Genomic DNA, 17,938 nt, shown 5'->3' on the forward strand with positions numbered 1-17,938 from the left:
CTACTTTTGGCTAAAAGAATGGTTCAATCTACAGATATTCATTTTACTAACATGCATTTGATCTTCAGCTCTCTGTTGACTCATTTTTCAGTTGTTATCTGGCTACTGACACAACACTGTTGGTTCTTCTTCCTGACTACTGAGCTTGCATATAGAATGCTGCAATAAAAAAATCTTTGATAAAAATTATTTTAGGCACTGACACTGGGAATGGAGCCACGTATACCTCAAAGGAAGATCTTACTTTCTACATACTTGAATGCTTATTTTGCAATCAGTTTATACAAATTGTCAAACACAACAATCTTATTTTACATCTTTTAGTCTTTCCCCTTGTCCAGTGAGATTCTTTGGTTATAACATCAGTGACACAACACTGATGGCAATCAATAAAATAATTTGAAAGAAGGTTAAAGTATAAAGATACTTATTTCCTTTACATATTCCAACACAGTACCAGCTAAAGATATTGGGATTTCCATATATAACGGAAGGTGATTGATTTTAAAGAATTTTCAGATATTTTCTGAAGAAATCATTTAGTTTTGATTTCTTTCAAGACAAACAAGAAAAAATAGAAACAGCTCAATTTCTGCTAATGAGTTGGTACATTTTTAGAAAGCTCTTTTAGTTAAATCTACAGTCTTAGTGTATTTTCATTTTACCATCTTTCTAATGCTAAGCAACCAAACGATATCTGCTTCTCCGTTATGCTGCAATGCAAAAAGACTCGAAAAATTAAGAAAAGGGCCAAGTAAGATAGATAAAAAAAGGAGCATTAAGATTACATGCACTGTAAGGAATGGATCTAAAAGCCACATATTTTGATATATTAGAACTTTCAAATTCTTTTAAAAAGCAACTATATTTTGTTTCTTGGACACATCTAACACATGTACTTCCAATAAAAGCTCAGGACTTGGACTGAATGGATGGACTCGATGATCCTTATGGGTCCCTTCCAAATCAGGATATTCTATGACTCTATGAGTATCAAAACTGTAGTTCAAATCTGAAGAACGGTATCCAAACCGATAACAATGTAGTAAGGTTTTCAGCCTAAGTACAGAAGTTTTGTTGTAGTAGCAATGGCAAATATTGGTTACTGGATGAGTAATAAGACAGACAGGAAGAAAGTCAGACTTCCGGCTTACTGTCATTTTTTGTCAGGATGTTGCTTTGGGTGACTTATTTGTCAGGATATCTTTAGGCTTTGAAGCATTTTCTGCATTAGCTACTAGTCAAACAATATTTATATATTTTCTTAGTATGAAAAATTCTTCAACAGATAGGAATTTCACAGCAAACCTCAGCTGTACACTCATTTACAGGTTGTATTTAGTCTGCTATCAGCTTTATGCAATTTACTTGCAATGTGGTTAAGATAACTGGTTTTACTTAATATGCATTATGAATGTCACCAGAACAGCTGAGCAATAGCTTTCAGCTGAGGGATGTGCTTTCTTGATCATTAGGAGTGATGACATGTTTGAGAGTGTAGAAATACTGATGATAACTCAGTAAGGGTTATTATGGGGAGTGAGAAGAGGGGAAAGGAAACATGTTAATGTTTTAAACATTCACCACTCGTATTTGTTTTTATGTCCATAGTAAGACCAAGGTTTTGACAACAAGAGGAAGCTTTCCTTCCCAGTTCTTGTGTTTCTATTACAGCACTGTTAAACAAAACTGATCTCAATAGCTGAGCCCACCAGTAGGCTATGGCTGGCAGCAGGACTCAAATCATTATGGGAAAAAGAAAACAGGATAGGCAATGAGAAGGAAAGGGAAATCAATGCCTCCTAGTTATCCCACTTCAAATCTCTTACTATGCTGGAAATACGATCAACCACATATGATCATATGAAAATCTTTAATGCAAAACCACTCCTTTATTAAAATGGAGAAGATTCAGGTTCACAAACATAGTATGATGAGGTAACGCCCAGAATTTCAAAGGATCGAAGAACAAGGGAGAGATCAAGTACACCTGCATGTTCTAGCCATTGAAGTTTGTTTGGATTTCTTCAAAGTACATCTGAATCACTCTGTTTCTAAACTATTTTTCTATTCTATACTGTTGACACTGTGTTTCCCATAATAGCCCCTCTGCTTTTTTTTTTTTTTTGCTTTTGTCCTCTACAGTGCATAAAGGTTCTCAGATTATTCTCTCTGATGTTAGCTCTGTGCAAAGAACGCCTGTATGAGGATTATTAAGATGGAGACTACTTGATCCTAGAAGTTTTTGGCATGCTTCAGTAAACATTTCAACAAGGTTACAACAACAGTTACTTCCAAACCTACACATACTATGCTACTGGCTACTTATTCCATCTGACAGTTCTTATACCATAGTCCACTCTAGAAGCAAGAAAAACTCTAGAATCACATTAGTGTTTGGCACCACCACAGTATGTCTGAAATGCAGTGCAACTTGTTACTACATAGTTTTTGAAGGGCCTAGATGTGACACTAATTTACTTCAGTTTCAATAACACATGGAAACGTGTACATGCAGTCTAATGTTTCTTCTGTTCCTTTTGTTTCCTTTTTCCTTTCCGTTCCTTTCCTTTCTTTTTTCTTTTTTTTCCCTCTTTTTTTTTTTTTTAAAGTCTCAGGGAAAATAGGTACATAGATGCTAAAGATATCAGGCAGCATTAAAGCTGACTGAACTCATGAAGAGTAGGTCTATAAAATACTAACAGCTACTGAAGCCTTGGGTGACGCTACTCCCCATTTTGCAACTGTTCTCATACTGTCTACCATGACAACAGAAAGTCTCAATCAAAAAGCTAACATTAAAAAACTGCAAAAGAAGAAATTAGCGATGTCAGGGAGAAAATAAAAATTGAACACACAAATGGAAACATCAAACTTACTTTTAGCACTGAATTTGTTTTCTTTACGTGTTCTACCAGTTTTCTTCAGACAATTGTCACAAACAAACCTACAGAGGAAAAAAAAGTGCCAAAAACTTATAAATAAATAAAGCCTTGCTACTGGCTACCTTAAGGTCAAAGTTTGAACACATAATATTAACTGTCAAGGTACAACGTATTTTTCTCTGGATTTGAACAGCTTACACCTTTTCGTTTTTGAGGGACTTAAAGCCCTTCTGAACTGGTTGAGTTCTACTAAGCAGATAGAACTGCGTTTGTTAGTACACATACCTACCTCCAATCAGCTTCCATTGTTCAATTTTTAGAAAGAAACCACAGAAACATGAGTATATGAACAAGTTTGTTTCGTATGTTTTCACCTGAACATAGTGAAATGAGACCACAAATGCAAAAAAAAATTTAGAAATGCTTTGTCCATCTATACTCAACTCCTAAAAGACACTAATGAATATTAAAAAGCAAATGCAGAAAATCTTAATTATATAAACATCTCTCTTATTATACAGGGGTTAAAAAGCTAACAACCATCTTACCCTGAAGGCCAAATAATATCATAATGTAATACACAAATCTGGTGCATCTTCCGACCACACTCTTTGCAGTCAACAAACCTGAGAAGAAAAAAATAACAGCCAATCACTTTCGTTGTTAGGCAGGTAATTTTCCAGAATTGTCTAACCCTCTGCTATGAACTGAATCAACTTTGGCAGATCCAATTTATACACCAGTTAAATACAGTACTCACTAAACAGCTTCAGATATGCATCTAATTATCCCATGTGCAAATAGGATATACATCTATATCTATATATATATATCATCTATACATCTATATATAAAGACTTGTAAAATGTACTAAATTTATTAGTTAAAAATGTGAAATTTGTTTTTGTGCAGAACTTCCTGAATCATTTCTATCTGTTTCTAAGTGGAGCTTTGAGTTTTCCCAGCTCCACAGAATTCTGCTTAACGATACCTTCACAGATTTAATTTTCAATTGTTGCAACAACCACAAGCTGACTAAATGGTTGCTCAACTTACTGTAAATGTAAAAACTAGTCATTCATGAATAACTGTGCCAAGAAAACATGTATTAACTTGTCTTCGCCTGCATAGCTCTGCAACACTGTGGTTTTTTTTTCTTTTTTAAACATATGTCAAAAATAAAATTCTCTTTTAAGACCGCAACACTGTTTATGGAATCAAATGCAATGGTCTAGCTCAGCAGCCCATCTTTAAAAGGCTGACAAAGGAGCTCTATCTAGCATCTGCAAAGATGAGAAAAGGGATTAAAATGTGTTACATATCAAACTGCCAGAGAACAGAACAGCAGTAAGATCAAATCTTGCAGAAGCTCGTTAAGGACAACAGGAAGAGTACCACAATGCTACTACAGGAATATCCCACGTGACTTTCACTGAACTTCCCATGGGTAACAGACTCAAGTAAGGAGGATGCCTTTCAGTGGCTGAGCACTCAGGTGAAGAGAAAAACGTGTTTTTAGAAGTCTAGCTAAATTGGAAGAGAAAAATGCTGAATTCCCAGGTGCATACCCACCATGCTTGCGGCTTGGTATGAAATGCTCGGTACAATGGAGGGCCATTTTTAGGTAGGTTGTGCAGTGCCTTGCAGAACGCGCCTTAGAAATTACTCTTTTATACTCTTGGCTTTATTTGAAAGTTACTTAAAACACCTGCCAACCTTTTTTTTTTTTTTCTTAGCACAATCTTAAATTCTTTCAATGTGTCTCCCTTATTTAATTTAGAAAGGTCCTGTGATTAACTGCATCCTATTCCTCAGCATTCAGCATCTCATGTAGCCGGGTTATAGGAGCAGTAAGTTACATGAGGGGGTTACAAGGCAGCAGGTCACCACCAGAAGAGATCTTGCTCTTCTGTCCCACCCACAGCGATGCAGTTTTGGTGCTTTCTGCACCTTTACTGAGCCATTTCGGATCACTACCCCAGCAGGAATGGAATTTCCCCACCCAGTTTTTTTTTTTTTTGTCCTGGATTAGTTTTCCACTGTATGACAGGCACCCAACAGGCTGAATTAGCTCACCTAAGTGCACCAGAGTGGCGCAAAGCAGTGTGGCAGAACCACGCAGCAGAGAACATGAGCTCCCTTTCAGCAGCAGCAGCCATTAGAAAAGTTCACATTTAAGAAGTAAATCTGCAGCTAGATTTATTTCTAATCCCCCTCCCTCTTAGCAATTGTAGGTACCCAAATATTCAGGGGAAGAACATAGCACTCAAACACTAGGCTTTTATTTCAGTAAAACAGAAACAGCCACTAAAAGGGGCTCACGTTTTTGTCTTGGATTATCAATGGTGGACATCAAGTTTGCATGTTGTGCTATGAACTCTAGAGATTTTACTGTGTTTAGGCAGAAATGAAGGAAATAGGATGACTTTATTCGCTGTCTAATTTCTGAAGTGCTGGCTAAAGAACAAGTAAAAGTCATGAGACTATCTTAAAAAGAATGGCACGGTTACTTACGGCTCAGGATCTAGTGTGTCATTTTTCTTCTTCTCAAACTGATCTTTAGAGATGGTTCTAGAGACAAAGAGTTAATATGAAAACTCAGTAGTACCTTTATATCAGAGGCTGAGACATTATCATGCTATTCTGAACTGCAGCAAATAAGCAAACCGAATCTGAAGAAAGCACATCGGCATTTTCTATTCTGAGAAAGTAATTCAGTTTGTTTTATTTTAAGCTACAGAAAATATTTTTCCAATTTAATTTTCTGTGGTAAATTAAAAACAAAATAATAAATAGCCAAGTATATACATAAATTTTAAATCACAAAGAACAAGGGAAGCTATTGTCAGTAAAGCAGCCACCTTCCAAAGCAGCTTGTGTTCCTCATAAATCTTAGGGCATCTTATTCTCTGGCCAGGTTAAAGACAAGCCATTGGTTTCATAAACAAAAGCTGTGCTTCAAAAGGCGAGACATCAGGATTAGCAGAAGTCTTTCATTTGAAAAGATAAGGGATTAGTGACATTTATTGACACAGCTTCCTTCTCCCCCCGCCCCGACCACGTTATTTCAGTGAGCAGCGTAACCAGACACTGCTGCACAGACTTCGCACAGTAACGACTGTTACTTGTTACTGCAAAAATCTCTCGTTAGTAAGAAAGCCAGCATTTCCCCCATCCACACCACATGTTTGCATCAGGACTACACATTGCCCCCCTCCTTCTAAAAACGAAATGTGAAAGAGAAAGGAACCGACTTACGTTTGAGGCTGGGAAGGGTCATCACCCAGGGTGACATTCTCCCCCTGGATTTCAGTGAAACACTTCTCACAGAAGTGATACCTGTCAGCAAGAAGGCCATATTTGGGTGAACTGGTCCAGCACAATATACAGCCACCCAAGCACGGAGCCACCAACCAGAGCAGGGCAGATCACCACGACGAAAGGGGGGGCGTTGTTGGTTGATTGATGGGTCAGTGTGGACAATGAGAAGGAACAGAGGGGAGGGAAGGGCAGGATTAGAGAACAGGGAAGGGAACAAACAGCACAGACGTAAGAGGTAGGACGCAAACACCAAGACAACACAGAGCAGAAAGCCAAGGCAAAGCACAGATTAGCATTCGGTCTCATTTTATACATTTCGGCCATCATTACTAACAAATAGTCGAGCGTCAGATTCAAAATTTGGGGAGGATAAATGAAGTAGCTACCAAGCGCTACGTAGATACAGACTTCAAATTTAAGAATTTGGATTTGATTTGCATCACTTAGGGAAAAAATGCTCTTTGATTCCAGGCTCTAGTCTGATCAAGTTTCCTTTGGTTAAAAAAATAGCCTGTCAAAGAGCTTTAAGAACACACTTTTACAGATTTAAGCGATTAGAAAATATGCTGAAAGCATTTACTGGTTGTCAGTAAAAACTATAAAAGCAGAAACACTTGGTATTGAAAAAATCTATAAAAATATTAAATCAAAAGTTATTTGACTATAAGATCAAATGTGACCAATTGCTCAGCTTATATTATTTAATATAAATGAAACCAAATCCATACTCTAGACAAACATTTAACAGAAATGCAATTATGGGTCAGAGTTTCCAGCCATTTATCTATATAAATACAATATATGTATATATGTGAACAACATTAAATATTGTACATACATACAATATATTTATCAAATACGTTAAGGATGTGCAATTAAGCTTTACAAATTGAATACAAGACAGAATTTTTGGTCCCCAGACCAACAGCCAATCCAAGTTATACTCAGCAAAACCAATATTGCAATTTAACAAGCAGAGCTGAGTAAATTGGAATGAAACTCTACAAAAATACAATCTGCATTTGAAAAAAAATCTAAATTACACAGAATTTTTTTTGGCATTGTTTGTTTGTTTGTTTTATTTCAGATGAACTGGAACCAAAGTCGTCAGGGTCATTAAAAAAAAGAGGCTAAATGTTTGGAAAGGATATGAATTCACACATGAACAAAGGTAACAAAGAGAGGCCACAGCTGTAAAATGCAGGAAGGCCACAAAGGATCATCAAAATAAAGGAGCTTTATGGAGGATCAGGAGTGAGAGAGTATAAGCAGCAATGGCAGCACAGTAGATGCAGTTTTAGTACTCAAACGCTAGAACTGTAAGAATGGTAAGTATAAAAGGCATCAAACAAGACTCAGTGTCACAATGAACCAACAACTTAAGGGATGGAGATTAATATGGCAGCTTGCCCCTTAAAACACATACTCAGACACTTAAACTACTGGAAGCCAGGTGACAGATCTCCAAGACTGTGAGACAACAGAAGCCATTTATAGGCCTCTATTGAAATTTACGGATCAGGATTTCTTCCTGCGACACGCACTGGCCATGAGGTCACCACCAGACATTTTTAAAATGCTTGTAAAACACAATGCAAGCAAGTGGGACTGGGTCCTTCAGCAGTGCCCGAAGAATCGAGGAAAGAAGTTCCTAAGAGTGATCTGCATCTTCCCCAAACTGGAGCCAGGTCTGTGTTACCATAGCATAATTTACAAGAGCCTTAAAACTTCTGCAAACTCTGCCAGCTGGCTCAGGCTTCAAGAGCTACTCCGCCAGCCAAGAACCACTTAAATGCAGCAGCACACTGAATGCTGCTTCTGCTGTGGGATTGGGCGTGCAGCGACACAAAGAGGAAAAAGGTGTATTTTATTCTAGTTAATATAGCCCATACTGACATATCCATGTAATAATCTTACCAGCAGGGCAGCTGCAACTTTGATAGCAACCATGTGAGCTAAAATGTCTGCTCCCTGCTTGCCAGCCTACCGCAAGTGACTTGTCTTCTCTGGGTCAGCTCAACTAGGATTAAACACATCATCCTCTCAAGCAAAACCAAGGCTTTTGGAGCTGCTAATGCAACAGAATGAGGCCAGGAGAAAAGATTTATTCCATTATTTTGTAATCACTGGGAGTGATAAATATTTCACAACTATTACAGAGCAATATTACAGAAGAGCATTTTGGGAGTGGGTAGTGACACTTCACATCTCATTTACACTGACTTCACTTGCTCCTCAGCCCATACTCTGAAACAATACAGTATCTTCTAGTATTTTTTTTTAGAGCCATAATAAGGTGACAGTTTGTATCGTTTTTTACACGTTGTCCACTTTTCTTTTTAAGTCATCCCCTCCTTTAAATTTTTTTTCAATTTAAAAACAAGAAACAAACACCCACAAACACTAATCCCCACTGATTATTTCCTTATTAACAAGGTTGCTTATTTTAGGAGTCAAATTGGGAAGGACTGAAACGCACGAGGACCCAAACAAAAGGGGTGCATGTAAAGAAAAAAATCCCTGATCAAGGCTTCTATAAATGCTGTTACATTTAAGCAATCCCAGAAATAGTTAATTCTGATCCATTTTCAGAACCATTTATGGGCTTTCAAAGCACCCCCCTGAAGCTGAGCAGCGAGGCTGCTTTCAATATTGGATTTAGGACACACCACACAAATCTAACTAGCTCCACTGGTCCCGATTGTTCACCCTTGCTTCACGCTGCAGCTGCGGGAAGCTCGGTCTCACAGGAGACCAGCGCTTTGGTTCCCCAGCAATCTGGGGATCGAAGCGGAGCACGGGATTTTTACGTGCTGCAGAACTGAAGCCTAACGCTAGCAAGAGTCAAGCCTTCATATATGGTATTAAAATGAAGAAATGAAAGTTGAAATACAGTGAAAATGAATCACCTGAAGATCATGAATTTCTGTCCATAAAATAACCAAGGTGAAATAGTAACTGTAAGTTATTATGAACATGGACCCTCAGAAATGGAGACCTGCTTGAAATTCGTTGATTTTTGCATGCCACTACAAATATTCAACAAAAACTTTAGGAAACGTACAATATTTTAGTTGTAACAGTCAGAAAATCCGAGGAATGTACTTATTGCAACACATGAAAAATGAAAAGCTTTTCAAATGCAGACTGTTCACGTGACTGATTCCCGTTTATCAGAGAAGAATAAAATTATGGTTCAATATCAAAGTCCAGAAAAGGCTTAGTTTCTACATTAACACGTGAATTTCCAACTGTAACTGAAGTGTACTTGAAGGAAATTCTAAATTAGGAATTGAATGCTAGCACTGATGTGAAACACCAATCACTTTTTTCAAATGGATATCGACACAAAAAGCATATTTTCTGAACACTTATTTTAACCTAAGCTTCTCTGTAACATATGGAAGCCAAATAGTTCTATTCCAAATAATTAATTTTTAATCACAGAACTGCAGTGCTGGAGTTCATTTATTCAATGGTGCCTAAATATTCTTAGTTGTAATTTGTTTACGAAATACATTGGACTTCAAGTAAATCCAATGTTGACATCTTCCAATTACAGAACATTTGACCAAGTAAAGATCAGCTGGAGCCACAGTTTGTTTTTTTTCCACTGATTTAGTATTTTAAGAGAAAATTAAGATCTGAAAATTGTTGTTATAGGAAACAGTTAATTTGACTGTTTTATAGCAATACAGCTGTTGAATGAAGGGTCTCTGATCTGATAAGCTAAACGTACACTTAAAATGTGATGACTGATCTTCAGAAATATCTTGTTAAAACAAACACGCTACAAAAAACATTCATCAGTCAAGATTTAATTGGCCTGAAATAAAAACCTCAAAAAAAAATAAAAGCAAAATAAAACCAAGTCAGAAAAAAAATCCAAAAGCCCCCAATCCTTTCTCAGTGTACCTGGATGAACAGAAATCTATGTCTAGTTCAGTTCTGTTGCTGGCCTATTGACACTGAGGCAGATCACCTCCCTTTCCGAGTGCCTCTTTTCCACCTTTTGTAACTACCTTTTTAGACTGGACTTTACAGGTAGGAAATTGAAATAGCACGCCACCAAGTCCAGAGGAACCTACTGCCCCATCAACCCTGTACTTCGTGCCAGCAACCAACATCGCCTTCCACTGAGCAATCCAAATGACTTACTACTAACTTAAACAGGAGAGGTATAACAAAGAAAAATGACCCCTTCTTCAATTATTTTTGAAGTCGCTATTCTTTTCACATACAGTACTATCTGGATGCATAATATTAAAAGTATTTGAAATTCTACCACACAGAATTGGTATTTAAGGATCACAGTGGCTACTGAAGTACTATTCATTTAAATGCATTTTATTTCTTTATTTCTCTTCAGGCTGACTTTATTTTTTTTTTGAGAGTTCACAGCAGCTGTATAAAACCTCTATGAGAGCCTGTGAATTTACATTCCTTCATAACAATACTATCTGCCTCACAAAAGCCACCTCAGACCCAACATGTTTTCATCTCCCATATCTGAACTGCTTTGGCTATGTGGTATACAACAATCTTGTGCCACCTTACAATGTGTTTTGTGATGTAGGGATCATTTTAAGAGAGACTAAATGCAAGCATTGACTGTCTAGATTCATTCCACAACCTCAGTTAGACAACAGCCTGCTGTGGCACTTCGAAGTTGTAAGACTGATAGACTGTCAGGCCTCTGCAAAGAAATTCATAACTTTGTTTTAAACAGGGAAAAGGAAGTTTTTTAGCCTGTTCATGTTTTGTAATTTTTTTGGAGGGAAAAAAACACCCTAAGGGACCAAACCCAAGAACAAAGCTAAGTTCTAAGTTTGCTTTGTTATCCATTATAGAACTGTTGATTTAAGTATTAAACGGAAAATATCAAAATACTAAGTTGTTTAATAATAATACTAACATCAAATCCTAGTATTAATAAAAATTTAATACAGAGTATTATTTTCCTAGCTTTTCATGGAATCTGGGAAGTTTCCAATGCTAAGTCAAAGCTAGTTTAAAAAGAATTAAATACTAACTGGGAAGACAATGTGAGTCTTAAAATTTATTACCATACTGTTTGCTTTGCAAATTTTGTCAGTAATTTGGAAATAAAACTGCATGTTTTTGTAGTTCTCCCAGAACAAGGCAACATATATCTCTCAGTGCCTTTCTGCAGTTCTGTCCTTCTCCCTCCTGTAAGGCCTGCTACTGATTTTGTGGAAAACACGGAGAACTTCTACTTCAGTGGTGCAGCCTAGCTAATAGCAAGCACTTAAGTGCTGCGTGTATCAACCTGCAGTAGAGGAAGCTAAAGGGTCACCTGCAAAAGGACAGCATGCAAGGATAAACAAGTAACTTTTTCCTGATTTAGCAGATGAAGAAAAGAAAAGGTTAATAATCCTCCTCCACAAGTGCAGAGAACTCAGAGGATTTTGCTTCCCGAGTAAGGGAAGAAAAAGAAGTCAAGGACTTACCTATTCTGGTAACTGTAGTAGGCAGCATCACGGGGAATAGTACACAACTGCTTGCCATAGCAGCACAAGGTCTGTGGAGAAAACTCATACTGCAAAACAATGGGGAGAAAAGATGCTTTAAAATGTAAACTTATATTAATCAAGTATCTATTAGGCATACTCGACGCTTAAGAATATCATAATACATTATGTTTATAACACTTTCCTAAGCTATTGTAAATATACTAGTAAAGCTCTCTTACTGGAATTACAGTAACTATACGAACTAAAAAGCTGACCCCCTCTAGTCACCTACTTTATTGCAACGGACATAAGAAGCAAAGCATTTTAATATTGTTTATGATCAAAAAAGGTATTCTCCAAGGTAGAAAAATACAATAATAGATTAACAGCAAGAACGATGCTATCCACTTTTTTTTTTTTTTAGCTCTTAGCATGCCAATAAAAAGCTAAACTTTTACTAGCACTTTCATTTCCTTATTTCAATTTTTAAAAAAAGTACTTGAAGCATATGTTTTATCTGATCCATCAAGCAAAGCTATTTGGAAAATGCAAATCGCTGGAATACTTACCTTGCGCCCACAACAGTAGCCAAGTGATTGCATAACAGGATCAATTTCTTGTTCAAACACCTCCGCGAGTTTAGTGCAAAACTTATAGACCCTGGAAGTCTTGCGATTGTAAAGCCAGGCGTTGTTAAACATTAGCCAAACATCGTCCACATACTGCCACGGTTCTTGGTACTGCCCAGTATCTAATTTACGTTTAATGGTTGAAAGGTCCATAGGATTCTTCACAATGTCAAAGTAGTCCTTCAAACAGACACACAAAATCCTTTATTTTTAGGATGTCAACTGCTCACACTATGTTGAACAGAAAAGATAAAACGTTTATATGAGAAAAGACAAAACACTAAAACATTTAATATGTTTTAATGCCAACTCACTGGAATCCCTAAAAGCTGGGGATCCACAGGCTGTCTGAAAGGTAGAGACTCTGGGTCCTGCCGGTACAAAGCTTCAAGGGTAGGCATGAGAGCCTGGCGCAGCTCCTCGGGTTTGAAAACTGTTAAGGAAAGTTGGAAAGGTTAGAAAGTTTCCTTTCAGGTATCCTAACCACTTGACTCCCCACCCCCCAAAATAAGCTATGTTAACATAGAAATCTCACAAGTGATTTCCTGATCTGCATAGGTGATTAAAAGCAAAACTTATAATCAGGAGACTGAGTAGCTTTTGCATTTACTCAAATCACACTAGATGATATTCTCAGCATAAGGGGATAAGAACAACTGCAAACCTCAGCGATACAATATTCAAGAGGATGGAAAATTTATCCAGAGCCATATTAGCAATCAATTGCTTCAACATGGATGAAGCTTAACTCTTCAGAGATGAGACTAACAGCCTATTTTCTTCTCCTTCCCTATTTTCTTCTCCTTCTCTTCTGACATCTTTTGCTGTTCCTGTGTTAAGATTCTTCTAGCAAAGGAACCCTAGTGGACAGGGCCAAAGAGCCAGCTCTTCAGAAGGTAACCAGGTGTCTCGATAGCTGGCACAGGAATTTTCTGGCCATAGTATACAAGCAATCCTGGTCTAATGGACCCTTAATTGATTTTGAAAGTGTTAATACTTCCAAGATATATATGCATCATTACAACCACTTGGCAACAGTGGCATGGCAACAGCCATGTTTCTTTCAGTAGTGGATGACAAGGACAAGAAAGGCAATGCATTTTCTGAAAAATAATGATAACTTGGAGAGCTCTTTGAACATCTCAACAGCGTAATTACATTTATTTCCTTAGGAACAGAGCATTTAAATAAGGAAGAATGCTTATTATTCAGAAAAAAAAGTCAACTAAGAAGAGCAGGTTGGCATCTAATATTTATCTACCTGGTTGAAACGAGAACAATACCAATAAAATGGAACAATTAGGAGTTCTCATGAAAGCACTTAAATCAATAGGGCTACAGAGACCCCTTTAAGGCTGATCGTTGCTTTTGTCACTCGGTGCTTTGGTAAGATACAAGTTGTTTGGGGGGATGATTTCTGGTTAAAAATCTATGACTATTATAAGTTTTTTCCCCTCTTTTTTCATTAGGGTTATATTTCCAAGAGGGAGGCTGTGCCTCAACTGTGCTCACTGAAATTACACAAAAAAATAAAGCACGACAAAAAAGCAAGTTGACACAACTAAACGATTTCTGAAACATGTTCTCGATGTTTTAAGCATTTGTGGATGCTGCAGCTCCTGGAAATTGTTAGCCAGGATGGAAGCAGTACTTGGAGAGCAAAGGGAAGCTGTAAGATTTTGAGTGCATTGCCTGTAACTGGAGAAAGGACTGCTGCTCATGCACACGAGAGGTAAGACAGCATCCCCAAGTCAGCCAAATCATGGCAAAAGACTATGTAAGCTGCCATAAGGGCTTCGGCAAGGGCTTGCCTTACAGATTCATCAAGATCTTATGCTGCAACTACTGAACTCAAACCAGACAGATTAAAAACAAGATGAGCCAGAGGCCTACCTTTGCCTTTACAACAGCAAATACAACTTTATGATCAGTTCAGATGTTGCCATTATCTCACTCCTGACAAAATGGTAATTCTCTTCCATTATATTGGCACTTTCCCATGAAAAGAATACTACCATTACTCTCAAAATTGTATAAACAAAGTTATATTATGGAATTCAAGAACAGCAGGAAATACAGAATTCTGTTCATGAGAAAAAGTATTCTGTATTGCTTCTGGAACTGTCTCACTCTGGCTCAGTTACTTTATAACCTGATAATCCAAAGTACTTAATCAAGTAAGATTTAAAAGTCAAAAAGCATCTTTTAATAGTCTATTCTGGCCACCTGCTTGACATTGCTGTAAATAGTTTCCCTGTACTGACCTATATCACAATATAGCACTAAGCTAGAGAATCTTTCAAAATAGAGAGAATCGAGAATCTAGATTGAAAAGCAAAGAGTAGAGCTTCTGCAGAACTTCTGCCAAGTTCCTTAAAAATTAATTATCATTGCTGAGAAAGTTTACAATCCACTTTCATTCTGGCTTAAAAAAAATAAATCTAAATCCAGTTGTTATTTAGGTTTATGACTTCACCTACAAATGTAAAGAAAAGACGCCTTCATCTTTAGCAGCAAAAAAGCTTTTCTGCCTCTAAGGAAAATGACTAATAACAACGTTTGATCATATGACCTCTCCATGCACAGGTTTTACAGCAAAGTTTCTGTTCTCCCCTCTCCCACAATTATATGCTCTCAGTTCTCCTCCTGTAGCATGATCTTTGCAAGGAGCTGGCATCCAGTTATCCCAATTTTGTCTTGGATGCGTGGGTGGTAAGAAGATGGGATCTTTGCCTGCATCATGATGATGCATTATCTGCCAGAAGAGAGTATAATGCTATTTTTTTTTTCCTTTTTTAAATTTTTATTTCTTCAGAGGAAACACTGCTTATGATTACTAGGGAGAAAATTCTGAAAGGAAGATGAAGACTTCTTCAAAATTATAGGAACGATACACCTGAAAAGACTCCCCCAAACCAGGCCCTTGCAGGTTTTGCATTATTATGTCTTATAAAGAAGGAAAAAAACAATAAAACTGATTTTGAAGGCCACCAAGCTGTAAGGTGGCCTCATCCACAATGAGAAGACAGGAGCACTTTTTCTTTTAAGACTGCAAGGTAACAGGCAAGTAAACAAAAACCTTCCCTTCTTGCTTATATTAGATGCACAGAAACCAAACCTGAACCCCAAATTTGGAACATGGGAGTATCAAGCCCCCATTTACAAGGATGAAACAGGGAGAGGAAGGATAGCTTGCTGAAACAGGTGTCTGCAATTCTCCACAATAGCTAATCTACTGGAATTCTGGTGCAAGTGAACTGAGCAGACCTTTAGTTGAGCATTATTAGCCTGCTGTTGTCTAGCCCTTACGGCATTTCCCACTTCGTCAGTCAGGTCACAATCTAGTAATACTGATGAGTACAGCCAGGCCTATGGTGTTCAGTACACCTGGATGTGTGGGGTACAAATAGATGAGATTCCAGCTCCACAACAGAAGCCACTTGTACCCCCAAAACCACTCCTTTAAGGCCCAGGTGAATCTTTTCAAACATTAAGATGCCTATCTACTGCTTGCTAAATGATCTTACAGCATGCACCATGCCCACTTCCAGCTGGGAGACTTCCCTCTGGCAGCTGCAGCACAGACCTGCTGCAGCCCAGGTCGCTCTGGCATGCACCTTAGGAACTCCTCATCCCTCCTGTGCAGTCAGGAGTACCAAATACCAATGAAAAATGAAACCAATGAAAAACATGAGATGAATCTCATAAGTGGTTTTAAGATATAATATAACCCTTAAGCACACTTCATGGTATTTGCTCTTGAATACCTCTTGGCTTATTTAGCATTTTCATACAAATGCTCTATTAAAGTTGGATAAACTACTTGGTGGGAAAATGACTCCATTTAAAACTGTGTATGTAGTTGTACCCGCTCAAGCTGCACATGTATTATACTATACGGCTACTTAGTGACAGTATTTCTAAGACAAGAAATGTGTTTCTAAATGAGGTGTTGGAAATGCAGGGTAACCCAGACAGAATCACTGGAATAATACAGTATAGCTCTGCACAGACTAATGCTGTAAGAGCCTTCCTCTTTCAACCTCGCCCCTGGATTTACTTGCAAGCACACTTCTAAACAAGCAGCAATGATTCTTTCCACTGGGAACATAACTGGTTTATAAACATTAATAAGCTTTCCACTCCCTATGTTACACTTTGTTTGAAATAGACTCTGCCAGTTAGATCTGCAGTGTGCTCTCATTTGGCTGGCCCACTGTGCTACAAGCTGAAATTACCATCTATGGGAAAATGTTTTACTGTGTTTTATTATAAAAATCCTATGTTTAGTAATTAAATGCAACCCAATGCATATACAAGAGATCAAGATTCAAGTTGCACAAACTAAATCTTTGAATTCTTCATCACATTCTGGAAAGCATACACCTGTAATGTTCTTCTAATGTAATAACAAGTAGCTTTCTTCAAAAGAAAAGGATAAAAATGAAATGGAACATAATTTTCAGTTTTTTGACATTTATATCATGTTGAAGGCTTACCTTTGGTCAAAAGCAAAACAAAGAAAGGGTCATCTCAAAAAAGAAGATGCTAAGGGACACAGGTATCGAGACAGATAAAAGTTTTGGGGCCTGAGTCCAAAAAACGTATCTTGCAGACCTGGACTACAGGTAAGCGTGCACCACAAAAAGGAGTGATTTCTTTTTGCCTGTTTTCATTAATAATCTTATTCACGTATTTCTTACTAACCAAAGGCATGCAATCACTTCTGTTAGTCCATTCAAGATCTGTAATACCTTCAAGTTTTCTTTTGAAAAAATATACCGTATAGACGCATTCAAATGCGAATCTGTGCTAACACTGAAGGTTAACTTAAGAGACTAGTGACCTAACTATTTCTGAGGAGAAAAGTTTCAAACAAATAGTACACAGCAAACTACATAGGACTTCTTTTATAAATTTTAAGGCCAGAATAACAGTCTAGTCTTGGAGAATCCAGACTTAGGAAAAGAGCTCAAGCACCTGATTCTCAGAGAAGTAAAGGCTAAAGCTCAGTTTTAAGGCTGTGCATGCAGCCTCTTATGAATATTTCTTGGTTACTGACAGCACTGTATCCACACTGAGCTCCCATGAAAGAGCACTGGCCAAGATGTACAGGGAGAGATTTACATATGTAATCTATGCTGCAATCACTGCCTTACTACCTTTGGTCCTCTGTGCAGAACCAGGAAGCTGTGAGAATACTGATGGGATCAAGACCACAAGATGCTTTTGTCACTTTTGATTCAAGTAACATTAAAAGAATCCTACTTTCAAAAATAAACACACCTCCCAAGCATGAACAGAGAGTGTGGAAAACAAAAGGCTTGTATAAAGTACCCAAGAAAAACTCAGTTTTCATATACGTACTTTTTTTGCGGGGCTGAGATGGTGATGTGGATTGTGAAGTGGTTCCATTAGTGCCACTTTCCTCTTCCTCCTTAACATCTACTTTTATTTCAGGCTTCTTTTCTTCTATTTCCATTGGCTCTTGTTTCAGTTCTGTTCCATCTGTTTCTTCTTTTGTTTGTGAAGATCCTTGTAAATCCTCCTCCACCTTAAGAAAGGATGCAACAAGATGTACTATTACATCTATGACTCAAACGTCAGTCATTCAAAATATTAGCTTTTG

General features: G+C 37.6%; 1 protein-coding gene across 9 annotated transcripts in view; it reads right to left on the reverse strand.

The window, feature by feature from the left end:
- CREBBP (CREB binding lysine acetyltransferase) overlaps positions 1-17,938 on the reverse strand; it is a 94,290-nt gene that overhangs the window by 13,573 nt on the left and 62,779 nt on the right. For 5 of the 9 annotated variants that reach the window (XM_083800853.1, XM_083800851.1, XM_083800856.1 and 2 more), the window contains 8 exons: positions 17,677-17,863; positions 12,624-12,742; positions 12,250-12,489; positions 11,678-11,766; positions 6,144-6,254; positions 5,400-5,456; positions 3,434-3,511; positions 2,880-2,947 (listed from right to left, as the gene is read on the reverse strand). In XM_083800853.1, the coding sequence (XP_083656979.1) occupies positions 2,880-2,947; positions 3,434-3,511; positions 5,400-5,456; positions 6,144-6,254; positions 11,678-11,766; positions 12,250-12,489; positions 12,624-12,742; positions 17,677-17,863 (949 nt within the window). The remainder of the gene's footprint in view (positions 1-2,879; positions 2,948-3,433; positions 3,512-5,399; positions 5,457-6,143; positions 6,255-11,677; positions 11,767-12,249; positions 12,490-12,623; positions 12,743-17,676; positions 17,864-17,938) is intronic. The other 4 variants (XM_083800855.1, XM_083800858.1, XM_083800854.1 and 1 more) reach the window with 1 other exon arrangement.

This window comes from Anser anser (assembly GCF_964211835.1).
Source record: "Anser anser genome assembly, chromosome: 15".
NCBI lineage: Eukaryota > Metazoa > Chordata > Aves > Anseriformes > Anatidae > Anser > Anser anser.